General features: G+C 34.8%; 1 protein-coding gene across 9 annotated transcripts in view; it reads right to left on the reverse strand.

Annotated features, from left to right (window-relative positions):
- The window catches only part of MYO9A (myosin IXA), a 365,019-nt gene that overhangs the window by 162,939 nt on the left and 178,815 nt on the right, over positions 1 to 23,265 (reverse strand). For all 9 annotated transcript variants that reach the window (XM_073212119.1, XM_073212118.1, XM_073212123.1 and 6 more), the window contains 3 exons: positions 21,488 to 21,622; positions 13,537 to 13,658; positions 8,714 to 8,855 (listed from right to left, as the gene is read on the reverse strand). In XM_073212119.1, coding sequence (XP_073068220.1) covers positions 8,714 to 8,855; positions 13,537 to 13,658; positions 21,488 to 21,622 — 399 coding nt within the window. The remainder of the gene's footprint in view (positions 1 to 8,713; positions 8,856 to 13,536; positions 13,659 to 21,487; positions 21,623 to 23,265) is intronic.

A 23,265-nucleotide genomic window follows, 5' to 3' on the forward strand; every position in this document is an offset into this window, starting at 1 on the left:
TTTACATTAATGCTCAGTTTAAAATATTATTTTAATGTGATTTCTCTTTGACTCTTGGGTTATATAGAAGAATGTTGCTTAATCTCTAAATACCCAAAGACTACCTAGTTATCTTTATGATATGCCTAATAGATCAACTGTTAATAATGCTGTTGAATTTTTTAGTTTTATTTTGTGTGTGCTTATGCACCCAAGGGCTAAGAGGTATGTATTAAAATATACAGCTATAATGATGGAGTTGTCTACTCCTACTTTTTCTCTCCTTTTGGATTATATGTATAATCAAAGACAATAGGTATATACAACTTCCAATGATTATGTCTTCCTTTTGAACTACTCCCTTTTATTGTTTTGAAATGTGCCTCCATATCACTAATAATACTTCTTGCCTTGAAGTCTACTTTGATGATAATGTAATTATGCCATCTTTTTTTAGTTAGTGTCTACATGGTCCATCTTTTCCCTGTCCTTTTTCTTTCAACCTGATATTATGGATGAATAATCACAGATATAAGTGTATATATTGCATGATTCCATTTATCTGAAATTTATTAACAAGTAAAACGAAAGATAAAAAATAAGGATAGTGGAGACTTTGGAGATTCAAGATGATGGTGTGAAAGGTGAGACAGAGAACTCCTCCCAAAACCACAAATACTACGAAAAAATAGTGAATACAACAAACCCTAAAACAGCAATAGGAAAGAAGGCTGAACCAGACTGTAGACAGACCTCACGAACAGAGCAGACCCCAAGAAACAGGGTAACATACCAAAGCCGTGATCCAGTGGGACCCGAGCCCTTCCCCAACCCCAGCTCACTGGTGGCAGGAAGAGAAATGGAGCAGGAAGGGAGTGGAAGCCTGGGACTGCTGAACACCCAGCCCTGGAGGTCGGCTCTGAAAGCGGAAACCTACATTGCGTGGTGCTCTGGAGGTGGGGGAGCTGGGACAGGGGGAGTGCTTGAGAGACTGAGATTCTTCTGGCCGTTTGTGGAGGAGGAGGATCCACATCCAGCCGCTCTGGGACAAAGGAAAGGTGGGCGGTCTGAGAGGCTTCCTGGCAGCGAGAGGGCTGCTGAAGGGGAGGGGTTTACACAGAGCTCGCTGGGCGGAGAAGGGCAAGGTGGACAAGGTTGTCTGGGCGCGCTCTGCCCAACAGGTTGGGAGCTTTCAGGAGCATCAGGCGCTCCATCCCCCTGGCTGGCTACTCAGCTCTGAGGACCCCCACTGTGACACGCAGCCGGCAGAGCCTTCCTCCTGCCTGCCGGCACAAGATTGGAAACCACCAGCCAGAGGGAGGCCCTGCCTACAAAATCCAGAGACACAAAGTACAGAGGCCCACACCTGGGTGCTCCGCCCGCTGGCTCTGACACTGGAGACAGGCACAGCAGACGGGAATCAGGAAACAGATCTTTCCTCACTCGAGGCACCAGCTCCGCTCCCCTATGACCCCCCCAACCTCACTCTATGGGCTGAGCAGCTCCAGAAACTGCAGCTTCTGGGCACTAAAGGGCACACATAGAAACACGAAACGTCAAAAGCACCTGGTTCAAACCAAAATCTCAGAAACCCCAGAAAAAAGACCAAATGAAACTGAACTCACCAATCTGCCTGAAAGAGAGTTCAAAATTAAAATGATAAACATGCTTACGGAGGTACAGAAAAACATTCAACATTGCAGGAACGAATTTAAGTCACAGATTCAATCATTAAGAAATTCCATATCTGAAATGAAACATACAATGGAGGGATTTAAAGCAGGTTAGATGTAGCAGAAGAGACAGTAAATGGAATAGAAATTAGAAAAGAGGAATACAAAGAAGCTGAGGCACAGAGAGAAAAAATAATCTCTGAAAATGAAAGAATATTGAGAGAACTGTGACCAATCGAAACTGAACATTATTTGCAAAATAGGGGTACCAGAAGAAGAAGAGAGAGAAAAAGGGATAGAAAGGGCCACTGAGGAGGAAATTGCAGAAAACTTCCCCAGTCTGAGGAAGGAGATCGTCTCTTAGGCCATGGAGGTGCACAGATCTCCCAACACAAGGGACCCAAGGAAGACAACATGAGCACATATAATACCTAAAATGGCAAAGATGAAGGATAAAGACAAACTTTAAAAACCACTTAGAGAGAAAAAAGATCACATACAAAGGAAAACCCATCAGGCTATCATAAGATTTCTCAAAAGAAACCTTACAGGCCAGAAGACAGTGGCATGATATATTTAATGCAATAAAGCAGAAGGGCCTTGAACCAAGAATACTCTACCCAGCAAGGTTATCATTTAATTTGATAGAGGGATTAAACAATTTTCAGATAAGCAAAAGCTGAGAGAATTAACCTCCCAAAAACCACCTCTATAGTGCATTTTGGAGGGACTCCTATAGATGGAAGTATTCCTAAGCTAAATAGATGTCACCCAAGATATAGACAAAGAGTACAGAATATGATTCATAACATACAAAGAATTGAGGATGAAGAAAAAGAGGGAAAGAAAAAAGAACCTTTAGGTTGTGTTTGTAATAGTAAACGAAGTGAGTTAAATTAGACTGTTAGAGAGTAAGGGAATTACCCTTTGGTAACCACGAATCTAAAGCCTGCAATGGCAATATGTATATACCTATTGATGATCACCCTAAATGTAAATGGTCTCAATACACCAATCAAAAGACATAGAATCACTGAATGGATAAAAAACAGTACCCATCTATATGCTGCCTACAACAGACTCACTTCAAATCCAAAGACATACACAGAATAAAAGTGAAGGGATGGAAAAAGATATTTCATGCAAGTAATAATGAGAAAAAAGCAGGAGTTGCAGTACTTCTACCAGACAAAATAGACTACAAAACAAAGAAAGTCACAGGAGACAAGGGCATTACATAAAAATAAAGTGGTCAGTCCAACAGGAGAATATAACTATTGTAAATATCTATGCACTCAACACAGTAACACCTACATATGTGAAACAAATATTAACAGAATTAAAGGGGGAAATAGAATGTAATGAATTCATTTTAGAGACTTCAACACACCACTCACTCCAAAGGACAGATCAACCCAACAGAAAATAAGTAAAGAGACAGAGGTACTAAACAACGTATTAGAACAGATGGACCTAACGGACACCTACAGAAGACTCCATCCAAAAGCGATAGGATACACATTCTTCTCAAGTGCACATGGAACATTTTCAAGAAAAGATCATATACTAGGCCACAAAAAGAACCTCAGTAAATTCAGAAAGACTGAAATTGTGCCAACCAGCCTCTCAGATGACAAAGTTATGAAACTAGAAATAAACTACACAAAGAAAACAAAAAACTCACAAACACATGGAGGCTTAATAATCAATGGATAAGTGACAAAATAAAAACAGAGATCAAACAATATACAGAGACAAAAGACAAAAATAATTCAACACAAAATCTGTGGGACGCAGCAAAGGCCATGCGAAGAGGGAAGTATATTGCAATACAGGCCTACCTCAGGAAAGAATAACAATCCCAAATGAAGAGTCTAAACTCACAATTAATGAAACTAGAAAAGGAAGAACAAATGAGGCCCAGGTCAGTAGAAGGAGGGACATAATAAAGATTAAAGCAGAAATAAATAAAATTGAGAAGAATAAAACAACAGAAACAATCAATGAAAGAAAGCAGGAGCTGGTTCTTCCAGAAAATAAACAAAACAGATAAACCCCTACCCAGACTTATCAAGAAAAAAAACAGAGTCTATGAACATAAACAGAATGAGAAATGAGAAAGGAAAAAATCACTATGGACACCAAAGAAATACAAAGAATTATTAGACAATACTATGAAAAATGGTATAGTAACAAACTGGATAACCTAGAAGAAAGAGACAACTTTCTAGAAAAATAGAACCTTCCAAGGCTGACCCAGGAAGAAACAGAAAATCTGAATAGACCAATTACCAGCAAAAACATTGAATTGGTAATCAAAAACTACCTAAGAAAAAAACGCCTGGAACAGATGGTTTCACTGCTGAATAGTATCAAACATTTAGTGAAGACTTAATACCCATCCACCTTAAAGTTTTCCAAAAAGTAGAAGAGGAGGGAATACTCCCAAACTCATTCTACAAGGCCAACATAACTCTAATACCAAACCAGGCAAAGACACCACAAAAAAGGAAAATTATAGACCAATATCCCTCATGAACATAGATGCAAAAATACTCAACAAAATATAAGCAAACCGAATTCAAAAATACGTAAAAAAGATCACCCATCATGATAAAGTGGGATTCATCTCAGGGAAACAAGGATGGTAAAACATTCAGAAATCCATCCACATCATCCATCACATCAACAAAAAGAAGGACAAAAACCACATGATCATCTCCATAGATGCTGAAAAACATTCAACAAAATTCAACATCCATTCATGATAAAAACTCTCAACAAAATGGGTATAGAGGGCAAGTACTTCAGCATAATTAAGATCATATATGACAAACCCACAACCAACATTATACTTAACAGTGAGAAGCTGAAAGCTTTTCCTTTAAGATCAGGAACAAGACAAGGATGCCCACTCTCCCCACTTTTATTCAACATAGTTCTGGAGGTCCTAGCTACAGCAATCAGACAACACAAAGAAATAAAAGACATCCAAATCGGCAAGAAAGAAGTTAAACTGTCCCTGTTTGCAGATGACATGATATTGTACATAAAAAGCCCCAAAGAATTCACTCCAAAACTACTAAATATAATATCTGAATTCAGCAAACTTGGGGGATACAAAATTAATACATAGAAATCTGTTGCATTCCTATACACTAATGATGAACTAGTAGAAAGAGAAATCAGAAAAACAATTCCATTCACAATTGCATCCAAAAGAATAAAATACCTAGGAATAAACCTACCCAAGGAGGTGAAAGACTTATACTCTGAAAACTAAAAAACACTCATGAGAGAAATTAAAGAAGAAACTAATAAATGGAAACACATCCCATGCTCATGGATAGGATGAATTAATATTGTCAAAATGGCCATCCTATCTAAAGCAATCTACAGATTCAATGCAATCCCTATCAAAACACCAACAGCATCCTTCAATGAACTAGAGCAAATAGTTCTAAAATTCATATGGAACCACAAAGACCCCGAATAGCCAAAGCAATCCTGAGAAGGAAGAATAAAGTGGGCGTAATTACGCTCCCTGACTTCAAGCCATAGCCACAGCAATGAAGACAATTTGGTACTGGCATAAGAATAGACCCATACACCAATGAAAAAGACTAGAGAGCCCAGATATAAACCCAAGCATATATGGTCAATTAATATACGATAAAGGAGCCATGGATATACAATGGGGAAATGACAGCCTCTTCAGCAGCTGGTGTTGGCAAAACTGGACAGCTACATGTAAGAGAATGAAACTGGATTATTGTCTAACCCCATACACAAAAGTACACTCAAAATGGCTCAAAGACCTCAATGTAAGTCATGAAACCATAAAACTCTTAGGAAAAAATATAGGCAAAAATCTCTTGGACATAAACATGAGCAACTTCTTCATGAACATATCTCCCTGGGCAAGGGAAACAAAAGCAAAAATGAACAATTGGCACTATTTCAAACTAAAAACATTCTGTACAGCAAAGGACACTAACAGTAGAACAAAAAGATACCCTACAGTATGGGAGAATATATTCAAAAATGACATATCCGATAAGGGGTTGACATCCAAATTATATATAGAGCTCATACACCTCAACAAACAAAAAGCAAATAAGCCAATTAAAAAATGGGCAGAGGATCTGAACATACACTTTTCCAAAGAAGAATTTCAGATGGCCAACAGACACATGAAAAGATGCTCTACATCACTAATCATCAGGGAAATGCAGATTAAAATCACAATGAGATGTCACCTCACACCAGTAAGGATGGCCTGCATCGAAAAGATTGAGAACAACAAATGCTGGCAAGGATGCGGAGAAAGGGGAACCCTCCTACACTGCTGGTAGGAATGTAAACTAGTTCAACCACTGTGGAAAGCAGTATGGAGATTCCTCAAAAAACTCAAAATAGAAATACCATTTGACCCGGGAATCCCACTCCTTGGAATTTACCCTAAGATTGCAGGAGCCCAGTTTCAAAAAGAGATATGTACCCCTATGTTTATCGTAGCATTTTTTACAATAGCTAAGAAATGGAAGCAACCTAAGTGCCCATCAGTAGATGAATGGATAAAGACGTGGTACATATACACAATGGAATATTATTCAGCCATAAGAAGAAAACAAATCCTACCTTTTGCAACAACATGGATGGAGCTAGAGGGTATTATGCTCAGTGAAATAAGCCATGCAGAGAAAAACAAGTACCAAATGATTTCACTCATATGTGGAGTATAAGAACAAAGAAAAAACTGAAGGAACAAAACAGCAGCAGACTCACAGAACCCAAGAATGGACTAACAGTTGCCAAAGGGAAAGGGATTGGGGAGGATGGGTGGGAAGGGAGGGATAAGGGGGAAAAGGGGGCATTATGATTAGCACGTATAATGTAGGGAGGGGGACATGGTGAAGGCAGTATAACATAGAGAAGACAAGTAGTGATTCTATAGCATCTTAATAAGCAGATGGGCAGTGACTGTAATGGGGTATGTGGTGAGGACTTTATAATAGGGGGAGTCTAATAACCATAATGTTGTTCAAGTAATTGTACATTAACAATTCCAAAATAAAAATAAATATAAATAAGGATAGTGCTTAGCTCTGAGGGAGGAAATATGTTCTGAGAAGGGGTATGAAAGAAATCTGTAGACTTTAGATTCATGTACTTTATGTACCTCACTGTATCATCTTACAGCTCAAGTTTTTTTGTTTTTTTTTAAATGTGTTTTTAAAATCTTTTTTAAAAATTTGGATATAATTTACATATATCATTGCTTAAGGTATACAACATGTTGAATTGATTCATTTATATATTGTCATATGATTTACCACTGTTGTTAGATAACACCTCCATTAGGTCATATAATTATCATTTCTTTTTAGTGGTGAAAACATTTGAGATCTGGTTGCTTAACAACTTTGAAGGCAATGCCACAATCACAATGTTAAGTATAATTAGAATGCTGTGCACCAGATCTCCAAAACTTACTCATCTTTGAACTGCAAGTTTGTATCCTTTGCCCAACATCTCCTGAACTCCCCCACATCTCAACCCCTAGTAACCACCATTCTACTTTCTGTTATTCTTAATGTTTGTTCTAAAATATCTTCCTTCCTGTCATTTCTGTCTCAGGAAATGGCACCTCAAATTCATGTATCAGCTATAGTGATAAGTCACATACTTACCTAGAAACCAGCAATTTACTGATAAGACCTTCAAAACATAGTCATAATTATCTAGACCTATTCCATCTATAGTGCCACCCCTGTGGTTTAGTTTAACTTAATATTTCACCTTAACTATTTTAAAAAGGTAGACCTAATTGGTTTCCCAGCTTCCATTCTCATTTTCTACTATTGTTCTCCTCAAAATTATGAAAAAATCTTTTAAAAACACAAATCATATCCTCTGCTTAAAATCTCAGAGCGTCCTATAATTTCAACAAAAACCTAACTCATGTAACTTGTATAGAAGATGTAAGAATTAACTTGCTGTCCATTCTCTGAATTCATTTCATGCTACTATCTCCCTTAGTCACTTTAATCTATTAACACTGGCCTGTTTTCAATTATTTTAACATACTAAATTCATTCCTCCCTCATGGCCTAGAATAGTCATCATCCCTACTCCTCACCAAGGTAACATTTACTTCAGGTCATCTCTCAAAATTTAAGTTTCTCAGGGAGGTGTTCATGGATCTACAAATTCAAAATCCACTATTTCACTACTTTTTCTCATAGAATGCATTCATTTATTTATAGCACATAGCCTCATTTACCTATATTTACACACAGATATGTGTATATATGTATATATAATATACATACACGTACATGTATATATATTATATAGACAGCCAGGAGCATATCTGTCTAGTTTATCACTAGATCATTCCAAAAACAAAACACAGGGTCTGACACATGCTCTGTGTTTAATAAACACTTCTTAAACATGTAACTATGTCAATCAATAATGAATGAACAATCTTAATTTTGACTGTTACCTCACGACACAAGAGAAAACATATTGTTCCCCTATTCTCCAAACTGTCACTGCCTTGCCTGGGAAATTGTCTTAAATGGCAGGCTAAAACATCAAGTGGTTAAAGGGTAATGCATTCACCAATTACAAATACCATATGGACAAAATTATGAAGATTCCCTTCCACAAGAGTTAAGAATTTCAATATATTCATTAGGAGTGCAAGCTCACAAATTCCTAATGGTGTATGAAGATTTCTGTTAGTCCTCAGGGATGTAGAGAAGAGAAAAATTCAACAGACTACATACATAAGCTAACTGATGCTATTTTTTTCAGATCTAAGAAGAATAAACTGACATCAGCTTTATCTATAGGAGGAAACCAACAGAAACATCACCTAAGATAGTAATATATTGCAAGGTAGAATCTGAATCTCAGTAATATCCTCACAAAATATCTCTGTGACCAATCAAGAGCCTCCACAAACTATAAAGAGGTTAATGTGACACGGATGTTAACATAGTTAAGAATACACCTCTACCCTAAGCATATTCACTGAGAAATTTACTGACCTTCACTCCATATTTTACTTTCCCAGCATAATGTTTTATAATGAAAGCAGGCTCCATCACAGCTGGAAATTCAATGTAAGAATTCTCTTCATGTTGATGCTTAAATTTGTCTAGCAATGTTTGATTTGTAGCCTGTGGAAAGCTGAATTAAAACAAAAACAAAAATGTTAAAAAAAAAGATATAGCAGTTAATAGTCGTTTTTAAAAAAATACTGCATAATATAATTGCCATCTAACACATTTAGTAAATTACAAAGTTTTCACTTATATTACTTAATCTGATTCTTCTAGTGAGTATACTCACTTTTTAGTGAGTATACCAAGAACTGGCATTCCTATCTTGTAGATGAGGGATCAAAAGTCATGATTTGACCAAACTCACTTTTGCCCAAACTCTGCAAGTAGTAGAACTGAAAAATTAACTCAGGTCTTTAGGTTTTAGTTTAGGTTGCATTTTATGCACTACTGTAAAACCCATAGGAAAATTAAAACCAAACTATATAGTGTTTGGGGCCAACAACTTCCAAAATGGGAATGATCTCTCAATTTAGACAGGTTCTTTAAATCCATAATCATTTCTTGTTTTCCTATTTCTTCATGTATAAATCAGGTAGTAATTGTCTTACCCCAGTTACTACATATTTTTATATCTGTTATTATTTCAAATATATATCAATGGGCTTATACTTATTAATAAGCATTTCATATCCAGAAATCATTAAATAATATTTATTAAGAAGTAATTACATAAAACAAATACAGAAACATAAAAGCTCTGAAGAGAAAAAAATTATCACTAGTAGTTAGAAGTAATGGAAAAGTTCGACAAGGATATCAGACAATTTACAAACAGGAATATCAGGAAATATCACCGATAGAAAAAGGAGAGAGCAAACACCTTTCAGAGAATAGTTCAACAGTAGCTGGAATAACAAGGAATAATGTGACATAAGGTTGTAAATTTGCTGAATCATGTGTAAACATGATTCCAAAATTACAACAAAAACATTCGATTACATAAGTATTGGTCAAGGAGGAGAATGGCCTTTGGTGTTAGATAGTCATAGTTTACATTACCAGTTCTGTCTGTGACCTTGGGCAAGCTAGGTAACCTTTAAGAAATGTAAAGGGGATAAAGAGGCACAGAATCTCAATTATAATATAAATTAGTCATGGGGATGAAAGTACAGCATAGCGAATATAGTCAGTAGTTCTGTAACGTCTTTCTACACGCACAGTGACTAATTGATGTGAGCATTTAATAATGTAGATAACTGTCAAATCACTGTGTTGTATACTTGAAGCCAATATAATATTGTATATAAACTATACTTCAATTAAAAAAAAAAGAATTGGTTTTCTAATCCATAAAGTGAGTACAATGAAGTGTCAAAGTGCTGATACATTAAATAACACTGGTAAAAACATCTAACACTAGCTGGCATTCTATAGGTATAACATAAATGACATCAACTTTTTAATGCTGCCAGCATGCCATTTTCCTAGTCACCTAGGTCCAGTTTTGCATTCAAATACTATCCCTTCCTCAAAACACCTCCACCATCTAGCTCTTCCTATCCATTCCAGAAGTCTAAAGCCATCTAGAATAGACTACAACTTTTACAATTTCAGAGAGTATAGAAACAGCCTCTATAATAATCTCAGTGATTCTAATCTTATACTCTTCCAGTCACCAAACCAATAATAAATTTTCCTACAGTAGTGTTAGTCATGTGTCTCCCTACTTGGGAAAACTTATGGACCATCAAGGCAAACAAATGGAATCCAAGCTCCTAAGCCTAGATCAACCCAACCTCTGCCAACTTGTGCCTCACTACCTCACTGCAGAATGCTTTTCTTCAGGAAGGATGCTCACTGCATTGTCTCTAGGCAATCCTCTGAGTAACTGAAAAGCTTGTGATTTATTTTTCTCTTTCGAGTGGAGAAAAGACATTTTCAAAGGAAACAGGACAGATATGAGAACAATTTTTATTTCAAACAAGGAAAGTTGGAAAGGAAAAGCCCTCTACATGTCCTGCATTCAACAAAGTTTTGTGGATATATTCCATGTGATCAAGCTTAGAAATCAGCAATCACCTTGCATTTCAAAGTACTTTATCTAAGTTCCCAAAAGGCTATCTGCAAGGGTAGCCTTAGATTAGTGTTTCTATGTATGTAAAAACTACATGTGGAACTTTCTACAATACCAATGCTTCGGCCCCACCTCCTGTGATCGCACTGAACTGATGCTAGAGTAGGGATGCATCACCGTTATGAATAGGCACGACTGACAAAATGCTGCCCTAAACGAACACTCTGATCTTAACAACAGTTTGTTAAAATGCAGATACTGATTCAAGAAGTCTGAGATTCTGTATTTTAATGCTGCCACAGCTGCTGTCAGCTGATCACACCTTGAGTACTACAGGAGAGACTGGTAACACTCCTAACATCCTGCTGATACCTAACTTTGCTCACACACTATTCCTTCTTTCTAAGTTCCACACTGCATCCTTCAGAATCTAGTTTAAATAATCTGCCCAAGGTCAAGAGGCAGTAGAGGGCAGAAATAAGATTAAACAGAACTTGTGACTTCAAACCTATGTACCTAAAGCACTACAAACACACTGAATGAAGCAGGAACACCAATAAGGATATTCCTCCTGTTATATATTCCCTATAGAACAAAATAGTTTTTAGAAATATACTCAGTCTAGTGGTTCCCAAAATAGCTCTTCCTAAGTCTAGTTTATTTTCAACCTGTCTTTATAGATACATGGCAGAGGAAAAATATTTCATACCTCTGCATCCTCTGGAATGTTACAGGTGTGCACGTAGAAGGGGAGTTAATAGAACTGGCTCATAAAGTGAGGAAAATATCATCATGGTTTATTAAAAATTTTTTATATATTCAAGACTGAATATAGAAGCATAACTGAAGGGATGACTGAGAGATTATTCAGTCCATAGTCTCCTACCCACAACAATAACCTGACAGATGATATCAAATAATTACTATAATGGGAAATTTTACTTTATGAAGCAGATGCTAATCAACTCTAATGATCAGAAAGTTCTTCCTTAGGTTGAACCAAAATCTGCCTCTGTCCATGTAATTTCTGGCCACGTGGCTTAACCCCAGAAGTTTTTGGGTAGCAACAGAGGTAACACTCTCTTCACTGGGCAATATTTATATCTACGTGAGGTAGCAACTGGCCAGAGGAATACAGTTCTTTTTTACAGTAAGATGTTCATTAAATGAAGTTTTATTTCTTTTTCTTAAATTGAAGTATCATTGATACACAATATTATAGCATTCACTGAAATTTTGCTTAAAGAATGACAGGCCAGAAAACACCCCTTTGCTCTATTCATGTTTTATTTATATATCCACTATCTCACTTTGCTACTCACAACCACTTTAAGATACAGTAAATAGCATTATCATTTATCATCATCATTTCTTTTTTGTATGCAAGAAAATTGAGGACCAAGAACATTGAGAGATTTGTCAAGGACAGTTAACAGAAGTGGGCTACAACCCTGAACTTCTGGCTCTATAGCCCAAGTATTATTGGGAAGTAATACAGGACAATACTTCAAAGCAGAATTTAGTCAGAAATACGTGGAGGGTTTGAATCTTAAGACCATCATTCACTATCTACATGATCTTTTTCTCAAATTGCTTATACTTTTTTAATTACCATAAAATACTTAAAAGAGAACTGCTTATGATTTCACTATCAACCACAATGGCTCTCAACACTGAATATCAAAATCACCCATGAAGCCTTACAAAATAAAATACACCAGAAGTAAGGTATGCAAGCAGAGTTAAGAAGCACTAACCTTCTAAGAGATAATATATGTTTCAGGGAATAGAAAACAATACAAGAAACTTACACACTATGTTGGACATAAAATTAAAATTAATTATTTTAATTAATTTAGATTAACAGAAACAGACTAGTAATAGAGCACGTAGATGTAACTGTTAGCATTCTCTTCTCCAATTTAGTATGCATTCTGCCATATTACTTTATATTTCTATGGAGCAATTCTGTGTGTCTCTGGCATATTAATAGAGACATATAACTTACTATACAAACCAGGACGTTCTCAAAGTAAAAGTAGGCACCTTTAATAACTGAACTGACGACCCCACACAAACCTGATAAATGGTCATCCTACCTATGATAGTAAATCCCCAATACTTCATATATTCTAGTTTAAGGGGCATAATATTAAGCTAGAAATCAAGTGACCTGATTCAATTTCTAAGTATTTTACTGAAGAATCATAGAAAACTTACTCTCCATCACTTCATTTCTCCAATTCTAGATTTGCCATTTCTTAGGATATCCTAACTATAAAGAGAGCACTGAGAACACTCTAGAGGGTGTTATGTGAAGTCTTATTTCTGAAGCTTATATGTTTGGTATATTAAACAGTGCTAACAAGGGATGACAGTCCTTAGCCTATGCTGCCACTTAACACCTGCACAGCCATGACAGATAGCACTAATCTATAATGATATTCTTTTCTGCTAATCATGAAAACTAACACATCTCATATAAAACTCAACTTCAGAAGAGAGGAACATGCAACAACAAAAAAATTAAACCAACAAATACAACAAAAGTGAGTTTGTAGAAAAAAATCAAGGAAAAAATAGTGAAGTCCATCTAATTTTTCTAGAAACACACACACACACACAATGACAAGGGAAACTTTGGTTCTTTATTTTATAAAAGTTTAGAACTTAAGGAAACTGAAAAGCCCAAAAGGACAATACCAAAATTGAAAAGAATCATACTACTCACTTGCTTTCTTCATCCAAAAGATGGAGCAGTCCTGTTGGTTTTTTGCTAATAAGATTTATGCAACAGGTATTATCAATATAATCTATAGTATGCCAGCTGATACCTTCAGTTCTGTATTCCTCCTAGGAAATAACAAATTAGTAATTTATTCATCTTGCAGAAAATGATAGGCATATGATAATGACTGAAAAGCTTTTACCAGGCTTAGAAGAATAGTCTAAACTTTTCTTTTAAATCACAAATTGACACAATGAAATAATACATAATTTTAGTTGTATAAAATCTTGACACAATGTACATATGTTTTCCTCAAATAGTACATGCAGCCAAATTTTTTGGTTAGAATCCTGTATGTGATACCACTCAGACCAAAATTAAGGGCTGGACTTCTTTTAGCCGCACTATCTAATGACTGCACTAAGGAAAAATATAAAATGAAGCCTGATTTCCTTCACGACTCTAAGCCATCAGGACTAAGCATGGGGGTTTTGTGAAATATTGATTTTGTAATTTTGTAATTTTTTCTGTATTACTGTTATCCCATAAAGAAAAGTGGATCTAGCATGGTTCATTAACAATAACTACTCTAACTGGGACAGCTAAATGCTTAACTCTTTCCTTTTAATAATTTCACAGGGAAGTAATGGCTATATAAGGGTAACCCCCAAGTGGTGACAAGAAAGGTTTTCCAATTTTTTCTTTTTTGTAGCATTACTAACAAGCATAGTAAGACAGCACAAACAAATTTTTAGAGAGATCACCAGTAGTCCAAAATCCCTCCCCACCCTCTTCACAATGAGGATTCTGATCCTCTTGCCTTAAGTTAGCTATTATCTTGCTTCTAATACCACTGATAAAGATTCATGTACTTAAAAATATTACACAAATGGAACCATACAATACATATTCTTTTCATCTGATTTTTTTCCTCACTCAACATTATGTTTCAGAGACATACCCACGTTGTAAGATGCATCTAAAATTCATTCAGGCATGGGTTGTGAAACACTATATTTACTCATTTATGCATTCATTATCTATGGCTGCTTTCTCAGTATAACAGCAGAGTTGAGACCATATGGCCCCCAAACCCTAAAAGACGTATTAATCTGGTCTTTTACAGAAAAAGTATACCAATCCACTACAGAGCATTAGTTCTCCAACTTTCGTGTACAATAGAATCACATGAAGGGCTTGTTAAAACAGCCTGCTACGCCCCATGCCAGAATTCCTGAATAAGTAGATGGAGGGTTGGGTCCAACATCTGCATTTCTAACAAGTTCCTAGGTGATGCTGAGGCTACCAATAGGGGTAGGGGAAGAACACTTAAAGAATCAATGCTGTTAAGTATTTATATAGAATTTATTCACTGACCATCCTATTGATAGACATTACAATTTCCAATTTTTGGCCATAAAAAATAATGCCTTTATCAACATTTCTGCACAAAAATTTTGGTGTACATTTATATACATTTTGTTTGTGGAAACACAGGCTTCTAAGGCTGTCTAAAGTGGTTGTGCCAATATATGCACCCAGCACCAGAGTATGGGACCTTCCTGTGCACAGTATCTCTCTAATACTTGTATTATTAGTCTTTCTCATTTCGTCATTCTGGTAAATACCAAGGGGTGTCTTGTTCGTTTTAATTTTAATTCCCTGATGACTAACAAGTGAGAAGCCCTTACCTATGTTTACTACCCACTTGGATGTCTTCATGTGCCTATGTTCATGATAAAAACTCTAAAACTTAATCTTTGTCTTGTTCTCAATCTTAGGGGGAAAGCATTCAATCCATTTCCATTAAGTATGATATTATCTGTAGGTTTTCTGTAAATACACTTTTTATTAGGAAGTTCCCTTCTATACTTGGTATGCTAAGGTGTTTTTTTAACATAGATATGTAATTTTATCAAGTGCTTTTTATACTTCTATTGAGATCCGATGCGTTTTCTTGTTTTGTTAATAGATTAATTCAATTGGTTAATGGTTATAGTTAACACACACAAGGAAAAAAATCTACTTGGTTCTGATGTATCATCCTTTTATACATCGTGCTGGATTTAGTTTGCTAACATGTGTTTAGAATTTTTGAGTCTATGTTTATGAGTGATACTGACCTTAATTTCCACTTCAAAGAATATTCTTGACAGATTTTGGTATCAATGTTATCCTGGACCCTAAAATGAATTGAGATCTGTCCCTTTTTCTATTCCACATAAGAATTCATGTCAAATTTATGTCTTTTTTCAGTTGGTAGAATTCACCAATGGGCTTAACAATATTCTTTATGGAAAGGTTTTTAAACTATATATTCAATTTCTTTAATAGTTATAGAATCAGATTTGTATATCTTTGTGTTAGTTTTGCAAGTTTTTGTTGGTTATCATTTGGTCAGTCTACTTTGAACATAATGTTGTTTAATGCATCCTATTATCATTTTAACATGTGTAGGATTCGCAATCATGTCCTCTTTATCACTGGAGTTCTGGAGTTCTATCACTGGAGTTCTATGTCCCTCTCTTTGTCCTTGTCTGTTAGTCTGTCTCTCCCGGATGAATTTCTTCAAGGGTTTATCAATGTTATTAAGTCATTTCAAATTATTACTTTTGACTTCGCTCATCTTTTCCTATGGCATATTTATTTTCACTTTTATATAATATTCTCCTTTATCTTTATTATTTCCTTCTTTCTACTTTGCTTTGGTTTCATTTGCTGATCTCTTTGCATTTTATTGGTAGGAATACTTACTTAGATCATTGCTTGGCAATCTTAGTATCACCTAACACCTATAACATTTTCCTCTAAGTAACATCCCACAAGTTTTAGTCACATCCACAAGTTTTAATATGTAACATGTTCATTAAATTCAATTATATTTTATAATTTTTTCAACTTCTAGGCTATTTAGAAATACACTTAATTTTTAGCTACACAGGTATTTTGCAGTTACCTTTTTGTTGTTTCCTGGCGTAACAGTATGGCAGATTGTTGTGATTTCAATCCTTTGAAATTTGGCCTTTGTTTTATTAGTCCAGTATATTAACAAATTTTGTAAATTTTGTAAATCTGAAGTTATCTATATATGCCAATAAGTATTTGCTTTAAAAATCTTCTACATTCTTATTTGATATAGGCCTAGGGAAACTGGCATTAAAGGGCACACAGGACTGGATGCCCACAAAAGCATCCACTTCATTCTCTGGGTGCTGTAATCTTCATTATCCTTATTGATTTTTTTGTCTGCTTATTCTATTAGCTATTCAGCAAGGTAAGTTAAAATATACCACTACAATTACAAATATGTTCCTTTTTTAGTTTTACTAAATTTTGTTTTATATACTTTGAGGCTATGTTATGATACCTATAAATTTGGGATTGTATACTTCCTGATGAATTGATCCTTTTAACATTGTCAAATATACCTTTTTATCTCTAGCAATGCTTAAAGTGTAATATTAATTCAGCTATACCAGCTTTTTTTTGGTTAAGGTTTACTACATCTTTTTCTATCCTTTTACTTTTGATCTTTATGTATGTTTATAGTTTAAGTGCCTCTCTTGTAAGCAGCAATTTAGTTCTATTTTATATCCAATCTGACAATCTCTGGCCTCTAGTTGGAATAATTAATCCATTTATATTTAATGCAATCACTGATGTCTGTGGGATCAAATTAACCATCTTACCATCTGCTTTTTGACTTTCTTGCTTTTTTTGGAGTACTAGAGCTCTTTCTACTTTACTTACTTATGTTAACTTGACAGTTTCATACTGTTTTATTGTTTGGTGGTTATCTTAAAATCATGACACACATCTTCACTTATCAGTATTGAACAAAGAAAAAAAACCTCTCACTTGGCCTTTAACACAAAGATCTCTGAATACCTTAAATTCCATGTACTATCTTCCCCACTTAAGTACTATTACACTCATGCATTTTAGCTCTACGTAAACATTACACCTCAAAAGATATTATCTTAAGTACTATTACACTCTTGCTTTTTAGCTCTACATAACATTAAACCTCAAAAGATAATACACACTCATGCATTTTAGCTCTACATAAACATTAAATCTCAAAAGATACTATCTATAGTTAATATTCATTTAGAGTCACCACTTTTTTACAATTTTCACTGCTCTTCAGTCCTTCCTGCATCTCTGCACCACAATAGGGATAATTTACCTACTTCTCAAATAATACACTTCAATTTTAAGGAAAATACCCCACTGACAGGCATCTACTGTTTCCCCCTGAAAGACTGATTTTCAGTGTTATTGGTGCTTCTTTAAGAGTACTGTCCCACCCTCCATCTCACCCTACAGGCTGCTTCTCACATTTTTTTTCATTATCTTTGGTTTACTATAGGGCTGTCTTCAGAGTATTTATCATGATTTGGATAGTTAGAGCTTCTTAAATGTGTGCTTGTTGGATTTTTCTGTTTTGTATTTTAAGGTTTGGGAAATTTGCAACCTTATTCTCGAAAATTCGTATCTTTTCAAATACGGCTTCTATCCTACTTTCTCACATACATCTTTCCAGATTATCTATCACACTACACTACATCAGACCTTTTCACTATGCCCCATATGCCCCAAATAGTATAATATTTTTATTTCTTTTTTAACCTTTATTTATCAAACTGAATACTTTCTCCTGCCCTTCCTCCAAATCACTATTTTTCTCTTAAGCTGTATCTAACTGTTAAAAACTATTATTTGTCTTCTTAATTTAACTCTATGTTTTAGTTCTAGATTTTCCTAAGTTTGAGATCTTTTTCAAGCTATGTGAGGTTCTTTAATAAAGATATCACTTTTTTAAAAAACTTCATGAAATCATTCTTACTTTAAAGTGCATGTCTGACAACATCATTATCTAGATCCCCTGTGGCACTATTGTCTCATTTCTCTTGGTTTTTATTCATGTTCATTTCCCAATTAGTATGTCTTTAAAAAAAGTTCTCAGTTAAAAAACTGAATGCTGGATACTGTCTATGAAAAATTACGAGATAATTTTTCATAATTTACGAAAGATGATCCCTTCTTCCTCCACCAGAGACTAAATTTACTCTTTGTAGGTGGCTAAGAACATTAGGAATGCTTCACCTATTTTAACCCAATCAAGAACTGAGATGATTTGAAACTGGGCTTCATTCAGCCCTTGTGATGCCTGATCTATCTCTGGTTTATCTTCACTCCTAAGATGTACCCCTTTGTGGTCTCAACCATAAGGCTGTAGGGGTTGCCTTGGGCTCCTTCTTGTTCTTGAATCTGGAGAAAATCCTGTTCAGCTTTTCAGATTCTCAAGTTTGGCTCTTTCAGAATCAGCAGCCCTCTACCAGAATAGAAAAATGTCTCTAGGAATAAAGCAGTCCCCAAATGCTGGGTTCATCTCCCTAGATTTCTGTCTTACATATCTAAGCCCTGTAAAACTTCACGATATGAAGGTACTATAATGTCTTGAAATATATTTTGTTCATTTTTTTACATGCTCTGCAAGGCAAGTTTGGTAAAGAGTTTGGTAAAAATTTCCTAGTCTGACATCCCCAGCAGTGGGACAAACAAAAGAAAACCTCACTAGATGATCAATATGTCAATAAAGATCCCTGCACTCTAAATTTTCTATCTTTGGTGCCCAGCCTAATGCCAGATATACAACTATTTTTCAGTTTACTAAACAACCAATGACCTGAAGGATAATTCTAAGCAAGTAAAGAAAGTAAGAAGAGAACTGTACTATAAATGACAATAAGAAGTACATTTTCAAATCACAGAACCCCTTTCAGTCTCTTATTCCACATTGTCTCTACTAATCCCTTGATTCAGGACTCATTCATTAGTGAGTCTATTAATGCCTTGATTCAGAATCACTCACTCACACTACCTCCAACTTGCTTATAGATCATGTCCTTCCTTCCAGTTCACCTTTCTTCAGTCTATCTTTCACAGCTCAAAATAAGTCCTCGGTTAACTGTATTTCAAATAGCTCCTTATTCTCTGAAAGAAAACTTCTAATCTTCTTTGCATGACATGTAAGGCCCACAACGATATGACCCTGCTTCCTCACTTATCTTCCTTCCTGTCTCCATCCTTATAGCCTGTATTTTAGTCATACTGAACTATTTTCCATTCATCAAGAGTGCTATGCTGCTTTATGCCTCAGTTTTTAAGGATAGTTTTACCTTTGTTTAAAATAGCTTTTCCCCATTGACAATCTGGTGAGCTCAGCCTTTATTCAGAAGTATATTCCAGAATCACTCCTGGGAAATCATTGCATACCTTCAGAAAGTTCTAATTAAATTCATCCTATATATCCCTAATATTTAACATCACAACCATATCCATTACAGCATAAATTACAGAAGAGAATACTGAGACTTGAATGAAAAAAAAATACGTATTTAAGATCTGAGTCTTCTGATCCGTAATTCCACTACACCGCCTAAAAATATGATATCCAGAGTAGCAAATAAATAAAAATCACCCACCCCTAAGCAGTTCTGAACACATTTTTCATAAACTTTAAGTATGTTTTAAGGCAAGGCATTTCTTATGGCTCTTCAATGTCTAATTTACACATCTAGAAAGGGTAAGAGTAATTTCAGTTCACAGTAACACCCTTCTTCAAAAGCAACTTAATCAGTCTTCTGTTTAATGATCCACAAAGCAATTGTTTTGCTTTGTAAAATACAGACCACAATCAACACAAATACCCATTTGCAAGAGATTAAAAAAAAATACTAATTTAGTATGATCTAGATAAAAGAAAACTGGACTGAATCAAGAGACAAATCCCAGAGGAGCTTTTGGTTAAAGCCAAGAATTATGGAGCCAGAGTGTTAAATCTGAATACTGGCTTAAGGCATTATCTGTAAAGTGAGAATAAAAATAATAACTGCCTTATAAATAGTTAAGTACTACATAAATATTAGCTAATATTATAACAAATAATACTATCTCTTAACAGCTTTATTGGAGACTCTAGCTAAAAGTTTATGTGTTAAACATGTAATAAACTTTAAGTATCCATCAAGATGGCCAGGATTAATGATGCTTTTGCTACTGTTAATCAGCCCTTATAATCCTTTCAGCAAAAACAGAGGTACCTAAAGCTAGAACAGAAGGCAACAAACCCCAGCATAGGAAAGATATTCTTATTTCTGTTTTATATTCCTCTTATGTTCACTTCATTTCTTCACCACTTCCCCTGAGTTTAATGTGAACCCTGCTTCTGCTTATATCTTGATATAAAAACTGACACTCTAGGCTACAATTTCAACTTGTCACTGACTTCAAACTTGGCTTGGAGAAAGCCCACATTTTCTTTGACCCTGAATTTACCCTAAGATTTCCCATGGGAACTGATAACTCACTCCTTCTACATTAACTCAACAATTTGAGCTTCTCACAAGAAATATCTAGATACCATTTTCATCTCTCTACACTTCCCTATTTTCTTATATCCATAATCTGAGTTGATCTGAGATTCCACTAGTAAACTCTTTTTCTCCCACAGATAAAGAACTAAGAGACCAAAACAATCAACTAGATTGGAATTAAAGACCAAAGGAAATCAAACAAGCATACTTAGCTTTGTAAACCATACAGCAAGCAAAGAACAGCAATTAAATATCAACCCCATGGATAGAAACCCAAAAGAAGTTCATAAATCTCTTCATTCTAAGGTGCACTCAAACAAGCACATATTATTGAATCTATTTGAGGCCTATTTTTTTAAAAAAAAGAAAACCCTGTATGATAAGGCTCAGAAACTATGCTCTGATTTTTTATTTACTTAAACTGATATGAAGGCTATAGTGTCTCTAACAAAATATAAGATTTAAAATGCTTACCATGACTATGACTCAAAAAATTTATGCATGCATGTGTGTATGAAAAGTAGGGGTGCAGGAATGGGAGGGGACAAGCACACATGCACTTAGATACTCACCTGCTCCAATTTAAAGATATGCTGATTAAAGTAGTGTTGTAAACGTTCATTAGCAAAATTAATACAGAACTGTTCAAAGCTATTATTTTCATAATCTTCAAACCCAAATATATCAAGAACACCAATGGACAAAGTCTATAAAACAGGGGAAAAAACTATGGTTTAAAAATGATCTCAAATTTACTTCATGAGTAAAATATCTACAACATAAGTAACAAAATGCTCAAAGTCTACAGTGGTGGAGACGAAATTTTGGGGGGCCAGTGTTCAAACAAAATATGCCACAAATAAAAAGCATTTTAGTTCTCTTTGTCTTCATCTTTTTTCTTTTTATCCTTATTATAAAAACACACCCAATATTTTAACACGTGTAATCCACTGATTACTTTACAGAAAAATACAAAGCAGAGTTATCTCAATCTCAGAAATCCCTAAATGTCAAGAGATAAGAGAATGGAAAGAAAGAACATGTTATGGGGAAGTAAAAGGGTTACTTAAGTAAAGCTAAGTTACTTCTGGCTCTGCCTGGTTATAACAAGAAGACCATGCAAGTTTTTTTTCCTATTTTGACTTTCATAACCTAGTAGAATTCTGCTTTAAGAACCAAGGTAACAATTTAATCAGCCTTGTACAAACTAGGAATGATATCAGAATATGTATGTGGCTTCTTGGAACTTAAAATTTTTTTGATTTACAGAAAAGAATTATACAAGTTTTACAATATTAAATAGTTCTAATAGGATTATAACAAAAAAAAGAACAATGCCTTCTTCAGTCTCAATTTCTGCTCCCTCAAGTCAACAATACTCAAATCTTTCAGCTGTTTGGTATGGCATGACGTATTAGAGTAGAATATAGAATAGTGTATAAATGCTTATTATTCTATTTCTTGATATTTTACTTCTAGAAATCATCTTCTAACTTCTTATTATGGATGATACAAGGATTCAGCTCTAATACCCCCACACCAAAATTCTCCTCACTGCCTTATTCTTGAAATACAGTTGTATGACAATTTGGTTAAATGAAAACAATTTTTCTCTACTGATGCTAAGAGAGCTACTGGGCAAAACGATGTAATAGTTGATAAATAGTAATCGATTTTTTAAAAGTCTCCATTAAGAGCATTTTGTTTCCTTAATTCTGCTCACTAATTCAAAGCCCTTATGAAAAAGTGAAGATAATGACCTTCAAAAGTAAGTCAATTTGGTAAATTAGATTACAATTACAATTAATTTTCTAGCTGAAGGCTTACTCAAAGCATGTAAAGTTCACATTAAGAGCAATTTTACACTTAAGACAGTAAAATCTGCGATATTAAAAAATAAATTCTAATTATAAAAAAAGGCCTGAACATAAAAAGTTAAATTCTAAAAGTATGAGAATATCTTATAATTTGGGGCTGGAAGAGACCTTCCTATGTAAGAAAAATAAATCAATAAAACCCAGGCCAATGAAGGAAAAATGACAGAATTAACTGCACAAAAGTTTAAATCATACAGGTTCAAGAATAAAATATAAACAAATATTAAAAGTCAAGAGAAAATACTGTAATATATACCAAACTATGAGTCTCTGCAATATCCAGAATGCCTTCTAACAAGGAATAATAAAAAACAAAATAAACATAAAAACAGTGAAAGTATATAAAGAAATAATAAAAAGAAATAAAATAGAGAAAACATGAGAAGATGCTCAACTTTCATATATCACTGAAAAGATTGGCAATAAAATGGCTTAGTCCTTCTTAGCCTATTAGCAGAAGAACATATTGATAA

The sequence above is a fragment of the Manis javanica genome, chromosome 8 (genome assembly GCF_040802235.1).
Source record: "Manis javanica isolate MJ-LG chromosome 8, MJ_LKY, whole genome shotgun sequence".
In the NCBI taxonomy this organism is placed as follows: domain Eukaryota; kingdom Metazoa; phylum Chordata; class Mammalia; order Pholidota; family Manidae; genus Manis; species Manis javanica.